Source organism: Chelonia mydas, chromosome 13 (assembly GCF_015237465.2).
Source record: "Chelonia mydas isolate rCheMyd1 chromosome 13, rCheMyd1.pri.v2, whole genome shotgun sequence".
NCBI classification, from domain to species: Eukaryota; Metazoa; Chordata; order Testudines; family Cheloniidae; genus Chelonia; species Chelonia mydas.
The window spans coordinates 26,027,897-26,045,134 of record NC_051253.2 but is presented as its reverse complement, the minus strand read 5'-3'; the positions used below and the strand labels follow the sequence as shown (position 1 = coordinate 26,045,134).

The 17,238-nt window shown below is 47.2% G+C and overlaps 1 protein-coding gene across 1 annotated transcript in view; it reads left to right on the top strand.

The window, feature by feature from the left end:
* Positions 1 to 16,980, top strand: part of MAP1LC3A (microtubule associated protein 1 light chain 3 alpha) — a 33,401-nt gene extending 16,421 nt beyond the window's left edge. The window contains exons 4-5 of the mRNA XM_043526941.1: positions 14,435 to 14,541; positions 16,367 to 16,980. Coding sequence (XP_043382876.1) covers positions 14,435 to 14,541; positions 16,367 to 16,529 — 270 coding nt within the window. The 3' untranslated portion in view covers positions 16,530 to 16,980. The remainder of the gene's footprint in view (positions 1 to 14,434; positions 14,542 to 16,366) is intronic.
* Positions 16,981 to 17,238: the final 258 nt, after the last annotated feature.

Genomic DNA, 17,238 nt, shown 5'->3' with positions numbered 1-17,238 from the left:
GGCCTAATAGAACATACAGATGACGCCCAGGATTGAATGGCATCGAAGCGAAGTGCTGGCCAAAAACCTTGCTATTGACACACCAGAAGGTGTTCAAGAACCTCTTGCTTTTTGACTGTCTAGACTTGTCCCTGTTAGATTATGTCCTGGCTTCCCGCACGTTTCTTAGGATATTGTTAGCAATTGAAGGATTCATGTGCACTCTCACTCCCTCACTTCCTTTTCTCTCTGGCCTGTCTGAACTTGTTCTAGCCCCACAGTGGACGTCCCCCCTCAGTGGGGAGGAATAGTCTCTGCTTAGGAGCTGCTTGCTTTTTGAACTCCACTAAAACAGGCCCAGGACTGGCTTGAATTGGCATGCGTGATGCTGTGGCACGTGCCACATGAAAGTATAGGGTCTGCTTCTTGTCTGGTTGGCATCTGTCTTTGGACGGCCTCAGACTTGTGGTTCCGTCTCATCTGGGTTCAGTTCCCAGCTCAGACTCTTTATGTGACCTTAGGCAAAGTCACTGAATCGCTGTCTCAGTTGGGGATACTACTGCTTCCCTCGTCCCACACGTTGTCTGTCTTGTCTACTTGCATGGTAAGCTCTTTAAGGCAGGAACTGCTTCTTGTTCTGTGTGTCCCAGGCCTCCCGCCATGGGCAATTTCACCCCATTATTAATACAGGGATGGTACTTAGCTCATAGGTGTAGCACCTTACGCTCAAGGATCTCCAAGTCAAAGCACTTCACAAATACTAATTTGTCTATCCTGCAAATAGGGTAACTATCCGTTTTAAGTGTAGTGAGACTGATGTATAGGGAGGTTATGTGACTTGCCCAATGCTACAAAGTGGCAGAGCCAGGAATAGAGTCTGGGAAACCTTAATTGCCAATCTTGTGCTCTTGCCTTGAGTGAAAAAATCCATCTCTACAATTAGACAGAGTGCTTTGGGAGCCATGTTATTGTAATTTGTATTACACTATCAACTGAAATCTTCAGCTGAAATGAGGGTCTCAGTTTCAAGTGGACAGGAGTTACTTGACACAGCAGGAAATCGAAGTACGTTTGCCTCAGCAAAACTTTTTGCTAATGGAAAGAATTAACAATATGATCCTCTGTGAAGAGGAGAGTTAGGTTTGTATTAGCATTGCTCCTGAAGGTCTAACCAAAACTAAAGCTAGGTAACACATCATGCAGATGGTTCCGATTTACCCTGTCTAATGAAGTGCTTGTAGGTTACTGTGTGTTGTTTTTAGCCCTTGTGGAAGAAACCTTGGCATAGTGAGTGAACAGGCAGGGTGCTTGGGTCCCCCCCATCCACATTCAGTCCAAGATCTGGCTAAGACCCTTGTCACAAGTGGAGAGCACTATTTACTGAATGGTCTGCTTCCCCAGAGAAGCATTTGAGATGAGCAAGGAGGATCAAATCCACTACCCTGGGAAATTCTCCTACCTCTTCCCATGACTGCTTTGAACCACATCCCTCTTGCTGGAGTAGTTAAAATGATGTGATTTTCACTATCTGATAGTTGCTATCCTTCTCTAATTCCCAATCTGAGATCTCTCTGGTGAAGTCGCCTCGGTATTTCCTTTTGCTTTTTAACAGCACCTGAAGGAGATGGGGGAGCGTGTTTGATTTGTGGTATACTCCTGGGAGGATTCTGCACCAAAAAATTAAAAACTCTGCAAATTTTATTTGTCAAAATAGTGCAATATAATCACACCAGTTTTAATTGTTTTGGTACGTTAATTAAACTACAATACAGAAAAAAGTCACAATAACTGTTCAGCATTTCCTAAACATATGGAAGTTTAGTTACAAACATTTGGTAACTAATACCCTGCATTCCAGTTATAATCCTGGATTTTCATTTAAATTACATTACAGAACAGTGCCAAAAAAAAAGAAAAAGTAGAATGTCATTTTAAATTGCTCAGACTTTCAAACATAAGTCATACAGTTTTGCTAATCATTGTCCTGGACCTGGCTGGGTACTTTGGGAAGTGCTTGGTCCTGATTGTCCTGACATTTTATTGACTGGTTGGTAAATGTTTTATTTGCCTTCAGTCTTTTTTTTTTAAATGGGTTAGTAAAATAAATCCTGAGCTTAATCTAACCCATTGTGCCACTTTGGCACAGAAAAAAAGTGAGAAAGCACATAGATCTTCCTAGCTGATTCCCTTACTGTCATTTTTAAGGCTTTACATCATTCTGGCAATGTAGGGGCCTTAAAACTTTTACAGGTTTTATGCTCCTGAGGGAATAGACTGAGAATGGGAACAGTTAACTAACAATAGAAACATTAAAAATGTTACTGTGCAGGCAGGCTGCTACATTTCGGCCTCTGGAATGAGATCAATTAACCATCAACAGCAACGTTCACAAAATGTGGGGGTTATTTTACGAAAGCAATTTTCTTTAATTTAGAAACAAACAATTTTCAGTAACATACTAATATTTAATTAAGTGTGTTTTTGATTCTCAAGAAGTAACAGACGTTACTAGGCAGGCAGGCTGCTATATTTCTGCCTCAGAGAATGATCAGTTAGCTAGTAGGCAGGCTGCTACATTTCTGCCTCAGGGACAGAGCATTTCTTGTGCATAATAAATAGACCTCCCACCCTCCATGCCCGGTGAGCTGCAGTAGCAAGCAAGAGTCCCGCTCGCTTGTTGGCCAGCCCCACCCCCTGACAGTGATCAATGTCTCCCCCACAGGCATGCACGCCCAGCCCCTTTCCCCCACAGTGATTTGCCTGTCTTAGGCTGCTCCAGGCACTCTGGAACAGACGCGCTGACTGGGCTGCCAGGGAAGAGGCATGTATCCCCCGGCAGCTTTATTTTGCATTTTTCTGTGTCCCCCCGCAGAAAATATGTAGTACATATGAATTCTGTCAGGAGTAGTGGTTTCAGGAAAGGTATTTCTCTCCTCCACACAGGGACTTCCCTGTGAGATGGGGAGGATTTTAGGTGTGTATTTCACTTGCTCTGCATTGTCTGATTGACCCTACTTCCTAGTTTGCAGGCCTGAGTTTCAAAGAATGCATTTTAATCACGCAGTTAAGGGCAATGACATTCTGAAATGTAGCTCTGCACAGATACTGAAGATCCCTTGGCACTTCTGATAAAAAGAGGCTTGAGCCAGGGTCTTTAGGCAAGATTTTCCTTTCCCCTCACTCTTAATGTGTGTGCCAGTTGGCTGTCTTGGTCCTCCCCAGAGGACTCTTCAGGTCCACGACGAAAAATGCTAACTATGTGAATGTAAAGGATTTATGAATAAAGCAATAGAATTATTCTCAGAAATGCAGTTGGCATACTTAGTAAACTGAAAATAAATCCTAAATTGGCAATCCCAGTTAACTGTCTGACCACTGCTTATCAGATCTGCATGGAAAATGCAGAGTACAAAAGCATTTTGCATCCTTTGGACCTGGCAATCTCTTATCTAGCTCCTGAAATATATCCTCCTTCAGTATGGAATACAATGACCTTTAAACAGTGTGCACCAGTGCTACACAACTGTTCCTAAAAGGGCAATTAACCCCTGGAACAGGGCTGTGGTGGATTCTCTGGCAATTTTAAAATCAGATTGGATGTTTTGCTATAAGACCTTGCTCTAGTGAGACTGGAATCAATTCAGGGAGGCCTATGATATACAACAGTTCAAATGCAACCATCCATTCTGGCTTTATAATCTGTGGATGAAGTGTCCTATCGAAATTGCTGGCTGGAATTTAATTCCCTAAACAAAACTTGGCGGGACACTGAGGTTAGCACTTAAGGTGCTAGGGGATCTTTCTGGGCAATAAGCTGTCAGCATGTCAACTTTTCTCATCCAGGAGCTGGTACCAGCCGCACAGGGCTCTCAATCCACACTGGAGCACTAGTTCCTCAGACCTGTGGAGAAGAGTGCCCCCCCCCCACCCCGAGTCACCAAACCCATTTCTTGCAGCTGCTTTTCTTTGGGCTCCTATCCAAATTCCGATAAGAAAACTCTATAGCAGTGCATCTCTTCATGGCTGAGCCCCAGTTCCATCTCTGATTGTGCTTCCAGGCTGCTTATCTGTCCAAACTCTACTGCCAACCCAAAACATACTTCAGCACTTCTACTGATTGGGTAGAATCTTCTTCTTCTGGTCTCCTCCAATGCTTTCCACATCAGGCTGCTCACTTACCTGTCTTTCCTTTCCTTCTGGTTTTCCGTACCCCCAGTGCCATCGCTCCTTGCTGAACTGGCCATGGTTGCCAGCTTCCAAACATATGACCACGTGGAATTCTCTTGTGTAAATTCCCTGCAGTCTCATGGAGTCATGGCATGAAGGTAATCAGTGGCGGTTGGCTTGAGTCCATCTCCCCTCCCTCCAGCTCCCCTGTGCACAGCTGGGTTCTAGTAGCTGATTTATGGCATAGTGTGGGGTGCTAATGGGATAGGATATCTTTCCTGCCGTTTCCAGAGAAACGTGAGCTGGTCACATGCTGCTTTCTCAGAAACAGCACAGAGAGCCCTTGTGGTTAGTGAACTCCAAAGACGCATTAATGCGTTTTAACAAAGTACTTCCCGTTCACCGTTCAACTTTATCTGCGTGGCTCTTAGTGCAGTATGCAGGGAAATGACTAGCAAAGCTAAAAGTTGCTCTTGTTGTTTTTGAGGGGTGCTTAACATCAATTGTTCAAGTTTTTTTTTAATGCCTGTAGTCACATCACTCTGGGCTGTGATCTTGTCACATCTCAAAAGCAAAGCATACTAAGGTCATTGTTTAGATGGGAAACCCAAGGAAATCCCGGATTTCTAAGCGGCTACCATCCTACTGGGCTCCTGCCCCAGTTTGGTATTAGGCAGTGCTTTTGTTGGGAAGTGCCAGTTCAGATGTAAGACAGAGCTCCTGTTCACACTGAGCCTGATTTTTAACTAGGCCTTAGCCCTTCTGCTATTGCACATGCTTTTTGTGTGCTTGCAAGTAGATTCAGGTGCACTTATGTCATCCGGTTTCTAAATGGGAGTGATTGTGGGCCCAGTTGATTCCAGTTTTTCACCTGCATTTAATTGTGGATACAAAATTGCTCCAGTAATGTTGGAGGGGGTCTCTGAAAATTTAGGCATGTATCGATAATACTGCATCAACGCTATTGTAAGGTAGTGTTTGGGACCATTTAACTGATGATTCCTTGTGCCGAGTCCTTTTTGCACTGCAGTGAACCTGGTACTTGAGGTTTGTGAGGTTGTGACTTCTTTGGGGGAGTACAACAGGCTTGTTTTCTGTCCAGCCTGAGCAGTAGATGGCTTCTAAGGAGTTGGCCAAGCTACTCTCCCTCTGCCCCAATTCATTGTTTTTCTCCATAGGCTCTTCCCTTGGGTCTGAGTCCATGCTCTTTAGGCAGCCACTCCAGATTCCAAGCCTGTTCATGGGAGGCTTGTGCGGCTTAAAATATCTTCTGAGCGAGCTGCTGTATTCCGCTCAGCGTGCAAGTCTGTGGCTACAGTAGGAAACCTGCCTCCCAAAGGAATGTGATGTATATGCCCTGCATAATACACTGTCTTCATACAATGTATTTATGTGCTTCTGAGGGGTGCTCAGAGACTTGGGGGAAAAGGGCAATATCTGAACTGGAGTAGAGTGAAATAGGATGTTTACCCCTTTTCAGTACAGAGTGGGCTGGGACAAACCACCGTTAGAACAGAGAGGCCAAGGATTGGATGGGCCATGAAAATACTGGGTTTGTTTAGTCTGGAAAAGAAAAGGCTGAAAGGGGACATACTTTTTCAAGTACATAAAAGGTTGTTACAAGGAGGAGGGAGAAAAATCGTTGTTCTTAACCTCTGAGGATAGGACAAGAAGCAATGGGCTTAAATTGCAGCCAGGGAGGTTTAGGTTGGACATTAGGAAAAACTTCCTAACTGTTTTTGGGGGGGGGGGGGGGTTTAAGCACTGGAATAAATTACCTAGCGTGGTTGTGGAATCTCCATCACTGGAGATTTTTAAGAGCAGGTTAGACAAACATCTGTCAAGGATGGTCCTGCCATGAGTGCAGTGGACTGGACTAGATGACCTCTCAAGGTCCCTTCCAGTCCTATGATTCTATGAAGATAGCAATATCCCCTCTTGCCCCCATAGGCTGTCCCCCCAAAACCAGGGCGAGGAGGTGTGAGGCTACACGTGCTATTTGTAGTGTTGGCTCAGGGCTCTGCCCTTCAAGGGCTCTGTTCAGGGCCTTTCACCTGCACTTATTTCCCATTATTTCTAAGGTAACACCCCAGTGCCTTGATTAGGATCTGGGCTGCTTTGTGCTAAGCACTATACAGAGTAGACACTGAGAAGCGTGAAATCTAAGATGATGAGCAACGTGCAAAAGGAGGAGGGAGGCACTTTTATATGTGTCTTTTGTGGTCTTTTTAGGGTGTAAACTTTGGTTTTATAATTCCATCCATAGCTGATAAGGCATGTTCCAGTCGCCTCCCTTGAAACAAAATCCCTAGAAGTTGTTGCTTGTCATGTAAAACGACAGACCATAAGCTGGAGGCACTAACCAGCTGCTGCCCCAGCAGCCAGGCATCTTTCTCAGACTGGTGTCATTGTAATCGAGATGCCAGTCTGTATCAGATACAGTGGCTGATAATTAGAGATGTCTGACTCCATTCCTGTTAGACATGATTGAGAAACAAGCCACAGCCAGATGAATGGACCATGTCCATAAAGAAAAGTAGTGCAGGCACTAGAGAGTGCAGAGTTGTGCTGTTGTTCTCTGGTCTGTAGTCCTAGCATATGAATTACCTATGCCTGCAGGATCTGCTGCTGTTTGCATCTATTTGAATCCCAGACAATAACTAGAGCAGCATCCATACATGCAGATCCTCTTATTTTGCCACTTTCTAATCGCTTCTTCCCTGCAGCCAAAGAACTTGGCTGTCAAAGTGAAGTGCAGATGGAAAGGAAGGGAGGGAGGGAGCAGCCATAAAAAAGGGACCATTCTTTAGAGGCCCCCCCCCTTTGCAATTCCAAGATCCTCCCTAAATTCTCTATTAGTTTGTCACAGAAAATCAGCCCATCACAAAATCTTGTAACCTCAAGGGGACCCCAGGCCTGTCTCATGTAAGGGTCAGTGCTGTCATCAGACCTTCTAATAGAGCAGTCCTCTGCTAGATTTAGCATTCTGTTCAGCACCATAGTTCTGCCCCTCTATCCATCATGGAGAGGCTCTGTGACGAGGGTGGAAATGGATTGACTGGTCTCAGGGCCCATGTGGGAGGTTAGAGCCTGTGACATGCCTGGTGAATAGTCAGTGATTGTCTCGTGACCTATAACTTCACTCTCTTGGACACACTGATCTGGGGAATGTTTTCAAAGGCACAGAGGGCAGTCGGGCATGCAACTTCCTCTGGAAGCCTCTGAAAATCATCTCTGTTGTCTGTTATTCAGATGCAAGCTCAGTCCACCCAGTGTGTGTCTGAGTGGAAGGTGGTGATGAAGTTCCAGTTGACTTGCTGGAGGGTTGGAGGAGGCCTGGCTGGCCAAGATGCTAGGTAGAAGTTACCAGCATGTTTGTAGTATTGTAGTTTCATAATGAATTTGAGATGAGCCAGTTTTAGTGAGAACGGGGAGCAGTGCACCCGGTGGGACCCGAATGCATCCCGCAATCATGCATGTGTCCTGTTCAGCTGAGTGTTGGTGGAGCAGGGGCTCTCAACCTTTTGCATATTGGGATCTGCCTAGCACCCTCCTCCCACTCCAGACCACATCTATCTGGGGTCTGGCCAAGACCGCCTCATCCTTTAGCAAGCTCAGATGGGCAGGGTGGTTCTGACACCTGTCAGGACCCCAATCTAGAGTAACAGCAGGGTACGTGACGAACAGGCACAGGGTGAGAGAATGCCTTGATCTGGAGGCTGTGCTGTCCTCTGGCTCAGGTATGATACAGCTGGAAAAGTCCAGCCAGGATCTAAAGGCTCAGACAAGTCCAGAAGCGTAGAGAGTTCCAGACTCTACTGCCAGCCATGTCTTCCATAGAGATGAGCTTGTGTGGGGGATTGGAGCCAGGATTGTCTTTTTGTTCTGTGTTTGTACAGTGCCTAACCCACAGGGTCCTGATTCAGATCAGCACTCTTGCATGCTACAATAATGCAGATAACTAATAATCCTCCCATAGGCAGATAAGAACGGACGGACGGCCATACTGGATCAGACCAATGGTCCATCTAGCCCAGTATCCTGTCTCTGGCAGTGATTGGTGATGGATGCTTCAGAGGGAATGAACAGATCAAGGCAATTACTGAATGATCTATCCCGTCGTCCAGTCCCAGTTTCTGGCGATCAGAGGCTTAGGGACACCCAGAGCATGGGGTTGCATTGTTAAGTGAGGTGGACAGGAGCATTCCTGTGCACAGCGGTGTTGGGAAAGCTGCAATAAAGCTGTGGATTAAGCTAAAAAGAGGGAAGCTTCAATCCCAGCTGAATGACTTCTCGGCCCTTGCTGGGGAGAAGTGAGTCGGACTCCACTCTAGATTATCCAAAGTCCATCCTCTCCCTCTCGACTGGCCGTTCTGACTGACTGGTTTCGAGACTGTAATGCCCTGCACTCTCGTAGGACACTACAGCTGGCTGTCAGTAGGCATTATCTGAAAGATGCACACTGCTCTTTGTAACCTTTCCTCACAAAGCCCCTTAGCTGTTGCTACTGTCTGAATCCCTTCAAACTAAGGGGCACTCCTGAGCTGGGGTGAGTAGTCCTAGCTCCACTGACTTACACAGAGCTGTGACAATCTAGAACATAGTGAATTCCCTGGAGACTTGTCTTGCATGTCATGACCAGGAAGTCCTAGAATCCCACCAGTCACGGATGGGAAAGACCCCGTTCGCTTCTCATGTCTCACTCCAGGCCCGGATTTATTCCCTGGTGCAGTGACTTGAGTGACAGGGATTCCTTCCATGATGGCCTTTGGGGGATTATTCCCCAGTTGAGTAAATCTCTTTCATGGCAAGTGTTCCCTGCTAATCTGCTTTTTGCTCTATTTTCATCCCCTCTTGCTCCTAATTACATTTGAACTCCTCCAGGTTTTTGTACCATATATGTTGCTAGGGGGGAGTCTGAGTGCCTTTCTCTCCTGTATCAGCAAGGACAGCATGGGAAGCATGTCAGCGAGGCCCAGCCGGTGGGAGGGGGGAGCAGAGACCCTTTCTCAGCTTGCTGGATCTTGATCAGAGGTTCCAGGGAGTTTGTCTGCTTCCCTCTTCACCACATGTTAAGCTCAGCCAAAACCACCCTTCTGAACAGACCGAGAACAGTCACTTCTGCTGCACTAGTGTGACTCTGTCCCTGTGCAGCTGTTATCTGCCTGTTTCCCTGTACTGCTGACCCAATGACAAGAATGATGAAAGAGGGACCAGACCCTTGTGCTCCCCAAACATGGTGTGAGAGCTGATCCCCTTCATGAGCTAAAGGAACAAATGGCGAGGGGGTCAAACAGTCTTCTGTAAGATGAAACAAGTTAGTGTCTTTCGTTAGTCTTTCTGGATTGATATTGGTATTGAGCTAGTGCCATGCTGTCCTTGCATATTGCAGGATTACACAGATCGTGCAACAAGGGGTAATAACTGTAAATGTTTTATTTCAGATTATTATAATGGGTGGCTTTACAAAAGCAGAATATAGTGTATGAATTAAAGTGCGTGTATCCTGGAGGGTGGGGGCAGAATTAAGGTGGTTGGAATTCTAAAGTGAACGTTAACGTATCAGTATTGTTAACTGAGAGTCTGGAGCGGTAGTGGTAATGGAATATTTATTTAAGTTACCTTGACTGGCTACAGCCATACTTCTTAAGGCCTAGGGTATTTGAATTATAAAGTTCTTGTTATGTGTTGTACAAGGGTCATATGTAGCGTAGCAATCTCCGTTGCCAGCTAACCTATATAATAATTAAAACCCCTTTGTTAAACATTTGACTGTAACTTGCAGTAAGTTTTAAAAAATAAACAATAATATTAAAGGGACAAGGTAGGTGAGGTAATATCTTTTATTGGAACAACTTCTGTTGATGAGAGACAAGCTTTCGAGCTACACAGAGCTCTTCAGGTCTGGGAAATGTACTCAGTGTTGCAGCTAAATACAAACTGGAACACATAGTTTAGAATAAGCAGTTAACACATTTCAAGGGATCACTCAAAGGTAAGTGGCCAGTTAACATCCCTCTGGGTGTGTGGGGGGGAAGGGGAGGGAGATGTCAGTGGGTTATAGATGGTTGTAATAAGCCATAAATCCAGTGTCTCTATTCAGTCCATGAGTTTTAGCATCTAGCAAAATTAAGCTTTCGAGCCTGGGAGCTTAAATTCGTTTCTCTCACCAACAGAACTTGGTCCAATAAAAGATACTGCCTCCCCCACCTTGTGTGTCTAATATCGTGGGACCAACACTGCATGTAATAAAATTAATGGCGATCAAACCAAACAAGTTTGGGCTAGATGAGAACTTTTCCAAAGTCGGGGTCTGTTGCATCCTGAGGGCTTGATAGGTTTGGACTCCTGTCTCAGTCATGCTATTATGAAGTAATTTCCTATCATGCAAAGGGAGTGGTTACTGAATGAACAAGCACTCTGCAAAACTGTCGTTGGGTTTTTGTGGAGGAATCTCTGCTAGGCAGCATGTTCTGTTTGTTGCATTTGTAATTAGCCAGAGGAATCTACCCCTAAACATTCATGACAACTTTTGTGGAGAACAACAGTCTTCAGTTAAATTCAAAACTAATTTTTACTGCACAAACTATAAACATCTCATAAGAGATTTATAGCAGTAAGTAAAAACCGTGCTGTGGACACAACACTAAGTAAGTTCTCCTGCACCCTCTAAGTCTAGCCTTTCCCCCTGTGGCATGTCCCAGGAGCTTCAGAAGTGTCTCTTCAGAGCCCTCCTTGACACTATTTTGTGTGGCCCCAGTGGCCTAATGGATAAAGCATTGGCCTCCTAAGCCAGAGATTGTTGGTTTAAGTCCCATGTGGGGTGAACAGCTACTTTCTTTCTCTTTATTGCCACTCATCTTCCCTTTCATTTTTCTCTCTTCCTCAGAAGTGGGGATAAAGACCTATCCAGCCACACATTCATTTCCCCTTTGGATTGGGGGTGAATGGGAGGAAGGAATGACCAGCTCCTATCTGCCCAGGGGACTTAAGGAAGAATCTCCAGCTTCATTTTTGCTTTCATTTGAGATACTGTGATGTGATTTTATTTCGAAATGCATGCAAAAAATTACTACTACAAAACAGCCTCTTACCACCAGCACCCTCCCCTTGCTTGCATCCTGTATCTGATCCCAGTTTTTCTCATTGTTTCTCTTTCTACAGTATTCATTTTCTTCCATGGTTTTATTTTTAAAGACATTTTGAAGTTGCTATTGTTGTGGATTTTTAAGTACATTTATTTTTCTGGTGTGTGTTTCTGGCTACCTCATTTTAATTTGTTATTTTTTCCTCAAAAGTCCTGGAATTCTTACAAGAGAGATTTTGAGACTAAAACATTTTTGTGCCTTAGATGGAAAGATGCCCCTTGGTTTGTAATTTTGTTGTTGTTTTGTTTTCCCTAATGTGCCCCACTTTCACATTCTCACTGTGCCTCTCCACTGGGGCTTGAGGATCCAACTGTGATTCTGCAATTTTATTCCTCTAGCACAAACGTATAACACATGAGAATCCATACTGAGGATTGGGGTATTGAAATGCATGTTCAGTTTCATATAATATATGTAATCTAATATGCAAATATTCCCCTCTCCTTCCCAAATCACCTTTATGCATCCGATGAAGTGAACTGTAGCTCACGAAAGCTTATGCTCAAATAAATTGGTTAGTCTCTAAGGTGCCACAAGTACTCCTTTTCTTTTTGCGGATACAGACTAACACAGCTGCTACTCTGAAACCTACAATAAAAGGTTACTGTGTGAGGCTTCCTGTTTGTAAGTGGGGAGAGGAGCAGAGGCCTGAGGCTGCAATGTGCAGGGGAGGAGACTGAAATTCTTCTCTTACCTCTGTTCTGTCAGTAAAATGGAGCTGGTTCTTTAGATTTGTTTAATTATTTTAAAGAGGAAGAATGTGATGAAGTTTTAAAGAAACAAATCTTGGCCTTTTTTCTTTACTGTTTTTTTTTGTTTTGTTTGTTTGTTTCAAAAATCTCTGTCTATAATCTGTGATGCTTTAGAGGAAGTAGCTTTCTTATAACTCTCTAAACTGAAATTAAGGTTTGTAGCATGACAGGGTGGAGGGAAATCGATGGATACTAACAAGGAAATACCCTGACGCTAGTTGCTGGCAGCTGGGAAGAGGATCCATGAAAATATCAGCATGAACTTCCAAATACTTTCCTTCTTTTTAATAAACACCCTGCATGGTCCTAGCACTGAAAGGTGGGAGGAGACCTCAAGAAGGCAGCCAGTGCGACCCCTTGTGCTGAAGCAGGATTTGGGAGTTGCTGCAACATCAACAAGTATCAAAGACTCTTGGTGGCCTCTGCATCTTCTGGCCTTGGGAGATGGTGCTAGGCTGGGGCAGTAGAAGGGAAGGGTCACTTATATACACAGTCTACTCTCAGACCACTGGGAAAAATTCCTGCTTCTCCTGGCTGCCTAAGCTACTTCCAGCTTTCCGTCCTGCCCTTCTCCACCTCAGACGCTCTCCTCTGTGCTGCCATTTGCTGACTAGTTGGAATCCAGTGGCCCACTTCCAGTTTGTGGATGGAAATACTGAAACCAGGCCAGAAGGGAAAGAGTCCAGATGGCTGTACAAGGAGTGAGGAGACTATTGCAGAGATTCTGTGCCTGGAACGCTCTTGTATTGCGCCCTTGCGGGGTCAGAAACCGTGACTCGCCCTTCAGGGTTTCAGCAGCATGGGCCCTGGTCCTAAATACAGTGCTGGACAGAGCAACTCCCCACTGCCCATTTCTTAGTGCTCTCTGAACATCGCTGATCACTTGCATCTCAAACCACTCCTCTTCTGTGCACTGCATCCCTACTCTGTTCTCTTCCCATTGCCTGGCAGTTGAGGCTGATGTCAACTGAAAGCGGGCAGGCACCCTACAGGTGGCTAGTCCTAGATCCTACTGTCTGCCTTGATAGAGGGTAAGCTAAAATCCCCACTCTGGCCCGGGGAGGCGTTTCCAATGGGATATTTAATGCAGAGTTTGGTTGCTCCAACCGTTTGCTTGTTTTGCCCCATTGGGATGTGGGAACTGCCCTGTTCAGTAGGGAGTGAGGCTCCGAGGGAAGCGATACAGGTTGGGGCCTTCAGTCAGTTTTCTGTCTGCCCCAAGCCCCTTCCAGCTGCGTGCTGTAATATTTTACCTGTGCTCTTCCTGCCTGCTGACTGCAGGCTGCTGAACTCCGGTGCTCACCTGTCCGTTGTCACCATGGCTCTGCCAGGTGTGATGTTCGCTCTGCTCCCATGGAGGGGCCAAGAATGCCCCTCTGGGATGTGCAAAACAAAGTAACCTCATCAGAGAATCAGGAAACTGATAGCAGGGATCAGACCAGAAAATAACGGGGTAGTACTTGATCTCTGCCTGAATCCCAGGCCCTGCCCTCAGGCCCAGAGTAGCTGGGTATTCTGTTAAAACAGTCAGTGAAATAGTTGTGTGGTGACATGTAGTCATTAGTAGCTTTCAGTATCAACCACACCCCATTTGTATAACTAGGGTAGCCAATGTCTGGTGTGCAGCTGTTTTTCCAGGCTATTTGCAGAGTCAGGAAAACAGCACTGCATTGCTTCACATTAAGGAGGGTTCCTTCACAGCCCTGTAAGCTAAAATCTTGCCTAACAGAAGCTCAGATTCTTCAGAAACTTTGGATCCTCCTTGAGCCAAGTGCTGGTTGCCCTAGAGCCAGTTCAGTCCAGTCCAGCCCAGCCTGGGCTGCAGCGTGCTCTTTAGGGGAGAGATTTTTGTCTGAGCGTGATGGTAGAGGGTCATCAGTCCATTGCATGGTTTGTATGCAGTGGGAAGGGCATGCCACAGATTCCCTGTAACTGGATTGTGTGATAAGAGACTAATAAGTCTCTAAACTGGGGGGCGTGTCCAGCTCTGTGCCTGGTGTGCCTTTTCTGCATATCTTTGATTTCTAAGCTCTCTTCCATCTACAGAATAGACAGCTGGTTGTGTTCATTCCAGTGCACACTCAACTGGGAGCCCCACCACATGCTCTCAAGGCAACTTTACATTTGCTCTTTCTTGGTATTGATCTAAAATAAGTCATTCATTGGAGGGGCGCTGGGGGGAGATTCTCAGTACCGTGGGGCTCAGGGATAAAATGTTCAGGAGGGAAACTTGCTGAAAAACTTTGTTGCTGCTGGAGGAGCTGCTGCTCTTCTCCGGCTTTCAGAGCGTTAATGCAGGCACTTACCTTCATGGAGATGGTGGCACCCGTTATAGTGGCCTTTTGGCAGCTGCAGGTTGGGCCTGACTCTGCCCTTTTCTCTCACCAGGTCATCATTGAAAGATACAAGGGGGAAAAGCAGCTGCCTGTGCTGGATAAGACCAAATTTCTAGTCCCCGACCATGTCAATATGAGTGAATTGGTAAAAATTATCCGGTAAGTGAAATAGCCCAAAGTGAATGTGCCATGAACCCTCCTGTCCCGCCTTGGCTGTGTGACCTGCGCAGGATGGGCCATGCTGGGTGGGGAAAACAGGTACTGGCCAGTGATGTTGGGGAAGGGAGCAATGGACAAGCTGCCTGGCTGTCACTAAGTGGTGGATGGATTCTAGGGCCTGGGAGGGGTTCAGAACCGAGGCCCTGCAGCCATCTCCTTACAAAAGGAAGCAATGTGTCTGCTGCCTGGTGTGATGGGCTCAGGCTATACTAAAGCACCAGCATCCTCCCTCCATCCCCATCCTCCTGCTATGGGTGCCTGTGCTGAGCTTCCAATAGCTGAGCTAGGAGCAAAGCCACCTCCTCCTCTCCAATTCCTTGCCCTTTGCCGTGCGCTGGGAGGCCAGAGTGTGATAGTCATCATTCTTCTGGCTGGCAAGAGAGGGGTTCTTGGGAGGGCAGCATGGGGTGGGAGAGCCTTATTCTGCAGCATGCCCTGCATTGATGGCACATGAGTTGGCTCCCTGGTAACAGAGGTGGGAGCAGAAAGGGAGGGCTGTGCCCCAGGCCACAGAGCGGGTTGATTTCCAAGCCAGGATTGGAGCTCGGGAGTTGCCGACTCCCCTTCCAGCGCTCAGATCCCTTGATGCTGCCTTGCTTGGAAAGCCCGTTCAGTGAGCGTAGCTCTGAGGCCATAAGCATTGTGTGAGGATGCTGCTAGTCTCGTGGAGCTGCTCAGGGGCAGGGGTGCAATGGGGGAGGGTGCAGCAGGCTGGGATGGAGAGTCTTTCAGGAGGCAGTAAGGGCTGGCACCACAAAAGGACTTAGGCACCTAAGTTCCACTTTAGTGGGCAGGGAGTGCTCTGACCACCAGCTCAGCCTTGTTCTCTCTGGCCCAGGAATTGTATCCGCAGTGGAACAGCTTCAACACGGGGCCACAGAGAGAGTGAGCAGGAGAGTGACTGTCTAGTCTGGTGGTTAGAGCCCTCACCTGGGAAGTGGGAGATCCAGGATCCACTTCCCCTGCTCCAGTGATTCTTTTCATGATCCACCATGGAGCGATTGAGGGAGTCCACATCACAATAGCCCAGGTGGCAGATCCTGCTTCAAATCCTTCCTGCCCTCCGGTGGAGGGGAGACTTGAACCAGACCTCTCCCACGGGCCAGGTCTGTGCCTGAACCACTGGGCTGAAAGGGAGGTATTCCTTTCAGAGCAGGGAGGGACACCCCCTTGATTTGGCATCTCCCATTGGCTAGCTGAGGTGAGGCACCCTGTTGCTCCCCGTTAGTTGTACTGGGAGGCTGGGCGCCCGGCTCAGACTTCGGGGATCCTTTGTGAATCCTGCCCTAAGTACTGCATTACCAGGAGCCCTGGGAACGCGACGGGGCTGAGCGCGATGGCTCAAACCTGGAGAGAGCTCGGCCTGAGAGGGCAGCTGGTGCCTTCCTGCCCCATGCCCTGCCAGAAGCTGTGGTGCTTGGGGGACCACGGCAGAAGGGGTCCCGAGTCCCTCGGTTGCACCAGCACCAGAGCAGCTCAGCCCTTCCCCCCAGAAGCACGGGGAGGGCCACGTATCTGAGCAAGAGCCTTGGTAAAAGGTGGCCCTGGCTGGGCAAGCTGGAATGGGCCTAGCTTAGTGGGAAAAGGTTCCCTTCCCACAAGGGCAGTTCTGGGTCACGCCAGGGAGGCTGAGTGCCCGGGCCTGGCCTTGTTGAACAGTTGGGGGCCTCCAGCCCGCCAGCTCCCCTGGGAGGTCACTGCTCCGCAGCCTTCCCTGCCATTCCTCGTTTGGTCTAACCACCCCTCCCTTGTCTGTCGCCCTCAGGCGCCGCCTGCAGCTGAACCCTACCCAAGCCTTCTTCCTGCTGGTGAACCAGCACAGCATGGTGAGTGTCTCCACCCCCATCTCGGAGATCTACGAGCAGGAGAAGGACGAGGACGGTTTCCTGTACATGGTCTATGCCTCGCAGGAGACCTTCGGCTACTGAGACAGATGCACAGCACGCGGGGACAAACTGAAACTGTTGCACACGGCCCCCACCCCCTCACCCTGGGAAGATGACGTGGCCAGAGGCTCATGGCGCAGGAGCTGTGCAGACACCCCTCTCCCCGCCCCCATCAACTTCACCCCTGTAAAGGCACAGACAAAGCTAGTGCGGTGTGTTTGACTCATGCCTCCCCTCCCTTTGTGTAGTTTGGCCCCATCCCCCTGCCCCATGTACAGCACTAGTCCCTCACCTCCCCATCCCACCTCCTCCTCAGCAGGAACTTCAGCTGCTCTCACTGTGCTGTGTGTGTGTAATTGTTCTTAGTCTAATGCCAAATCAGCTGGGGCTGGTGATGGGGAGTCGAAGGAGGGGGCCCATCTCCTTGACCTGTAGTGCGGGGAGGGGCTTGTCCTCTGAAAATCTAATAAAGGACAGGAAGTCTGCAAAAAAACAAGCCAACAAACAAACAAAATCATTGCTCTTGAGTTTTGATTGATTTTAATTACACGCATATCAAATTCTTGGTGCTACCGAGTAGGTGTAGGCGTCTGTAGGACTGTGGATAATGTATATCTGTTAGATTTATTTTATTATTGTTTTTTATTTTTTAACCGGGGGGTGGGAGGGAATAATTTGCCTGTATTCTGTAGATAAATAAACTGAGCTTCTTTGCACTTTAAAATGTAGCAGAGTGGAGTTAGCCTAATTT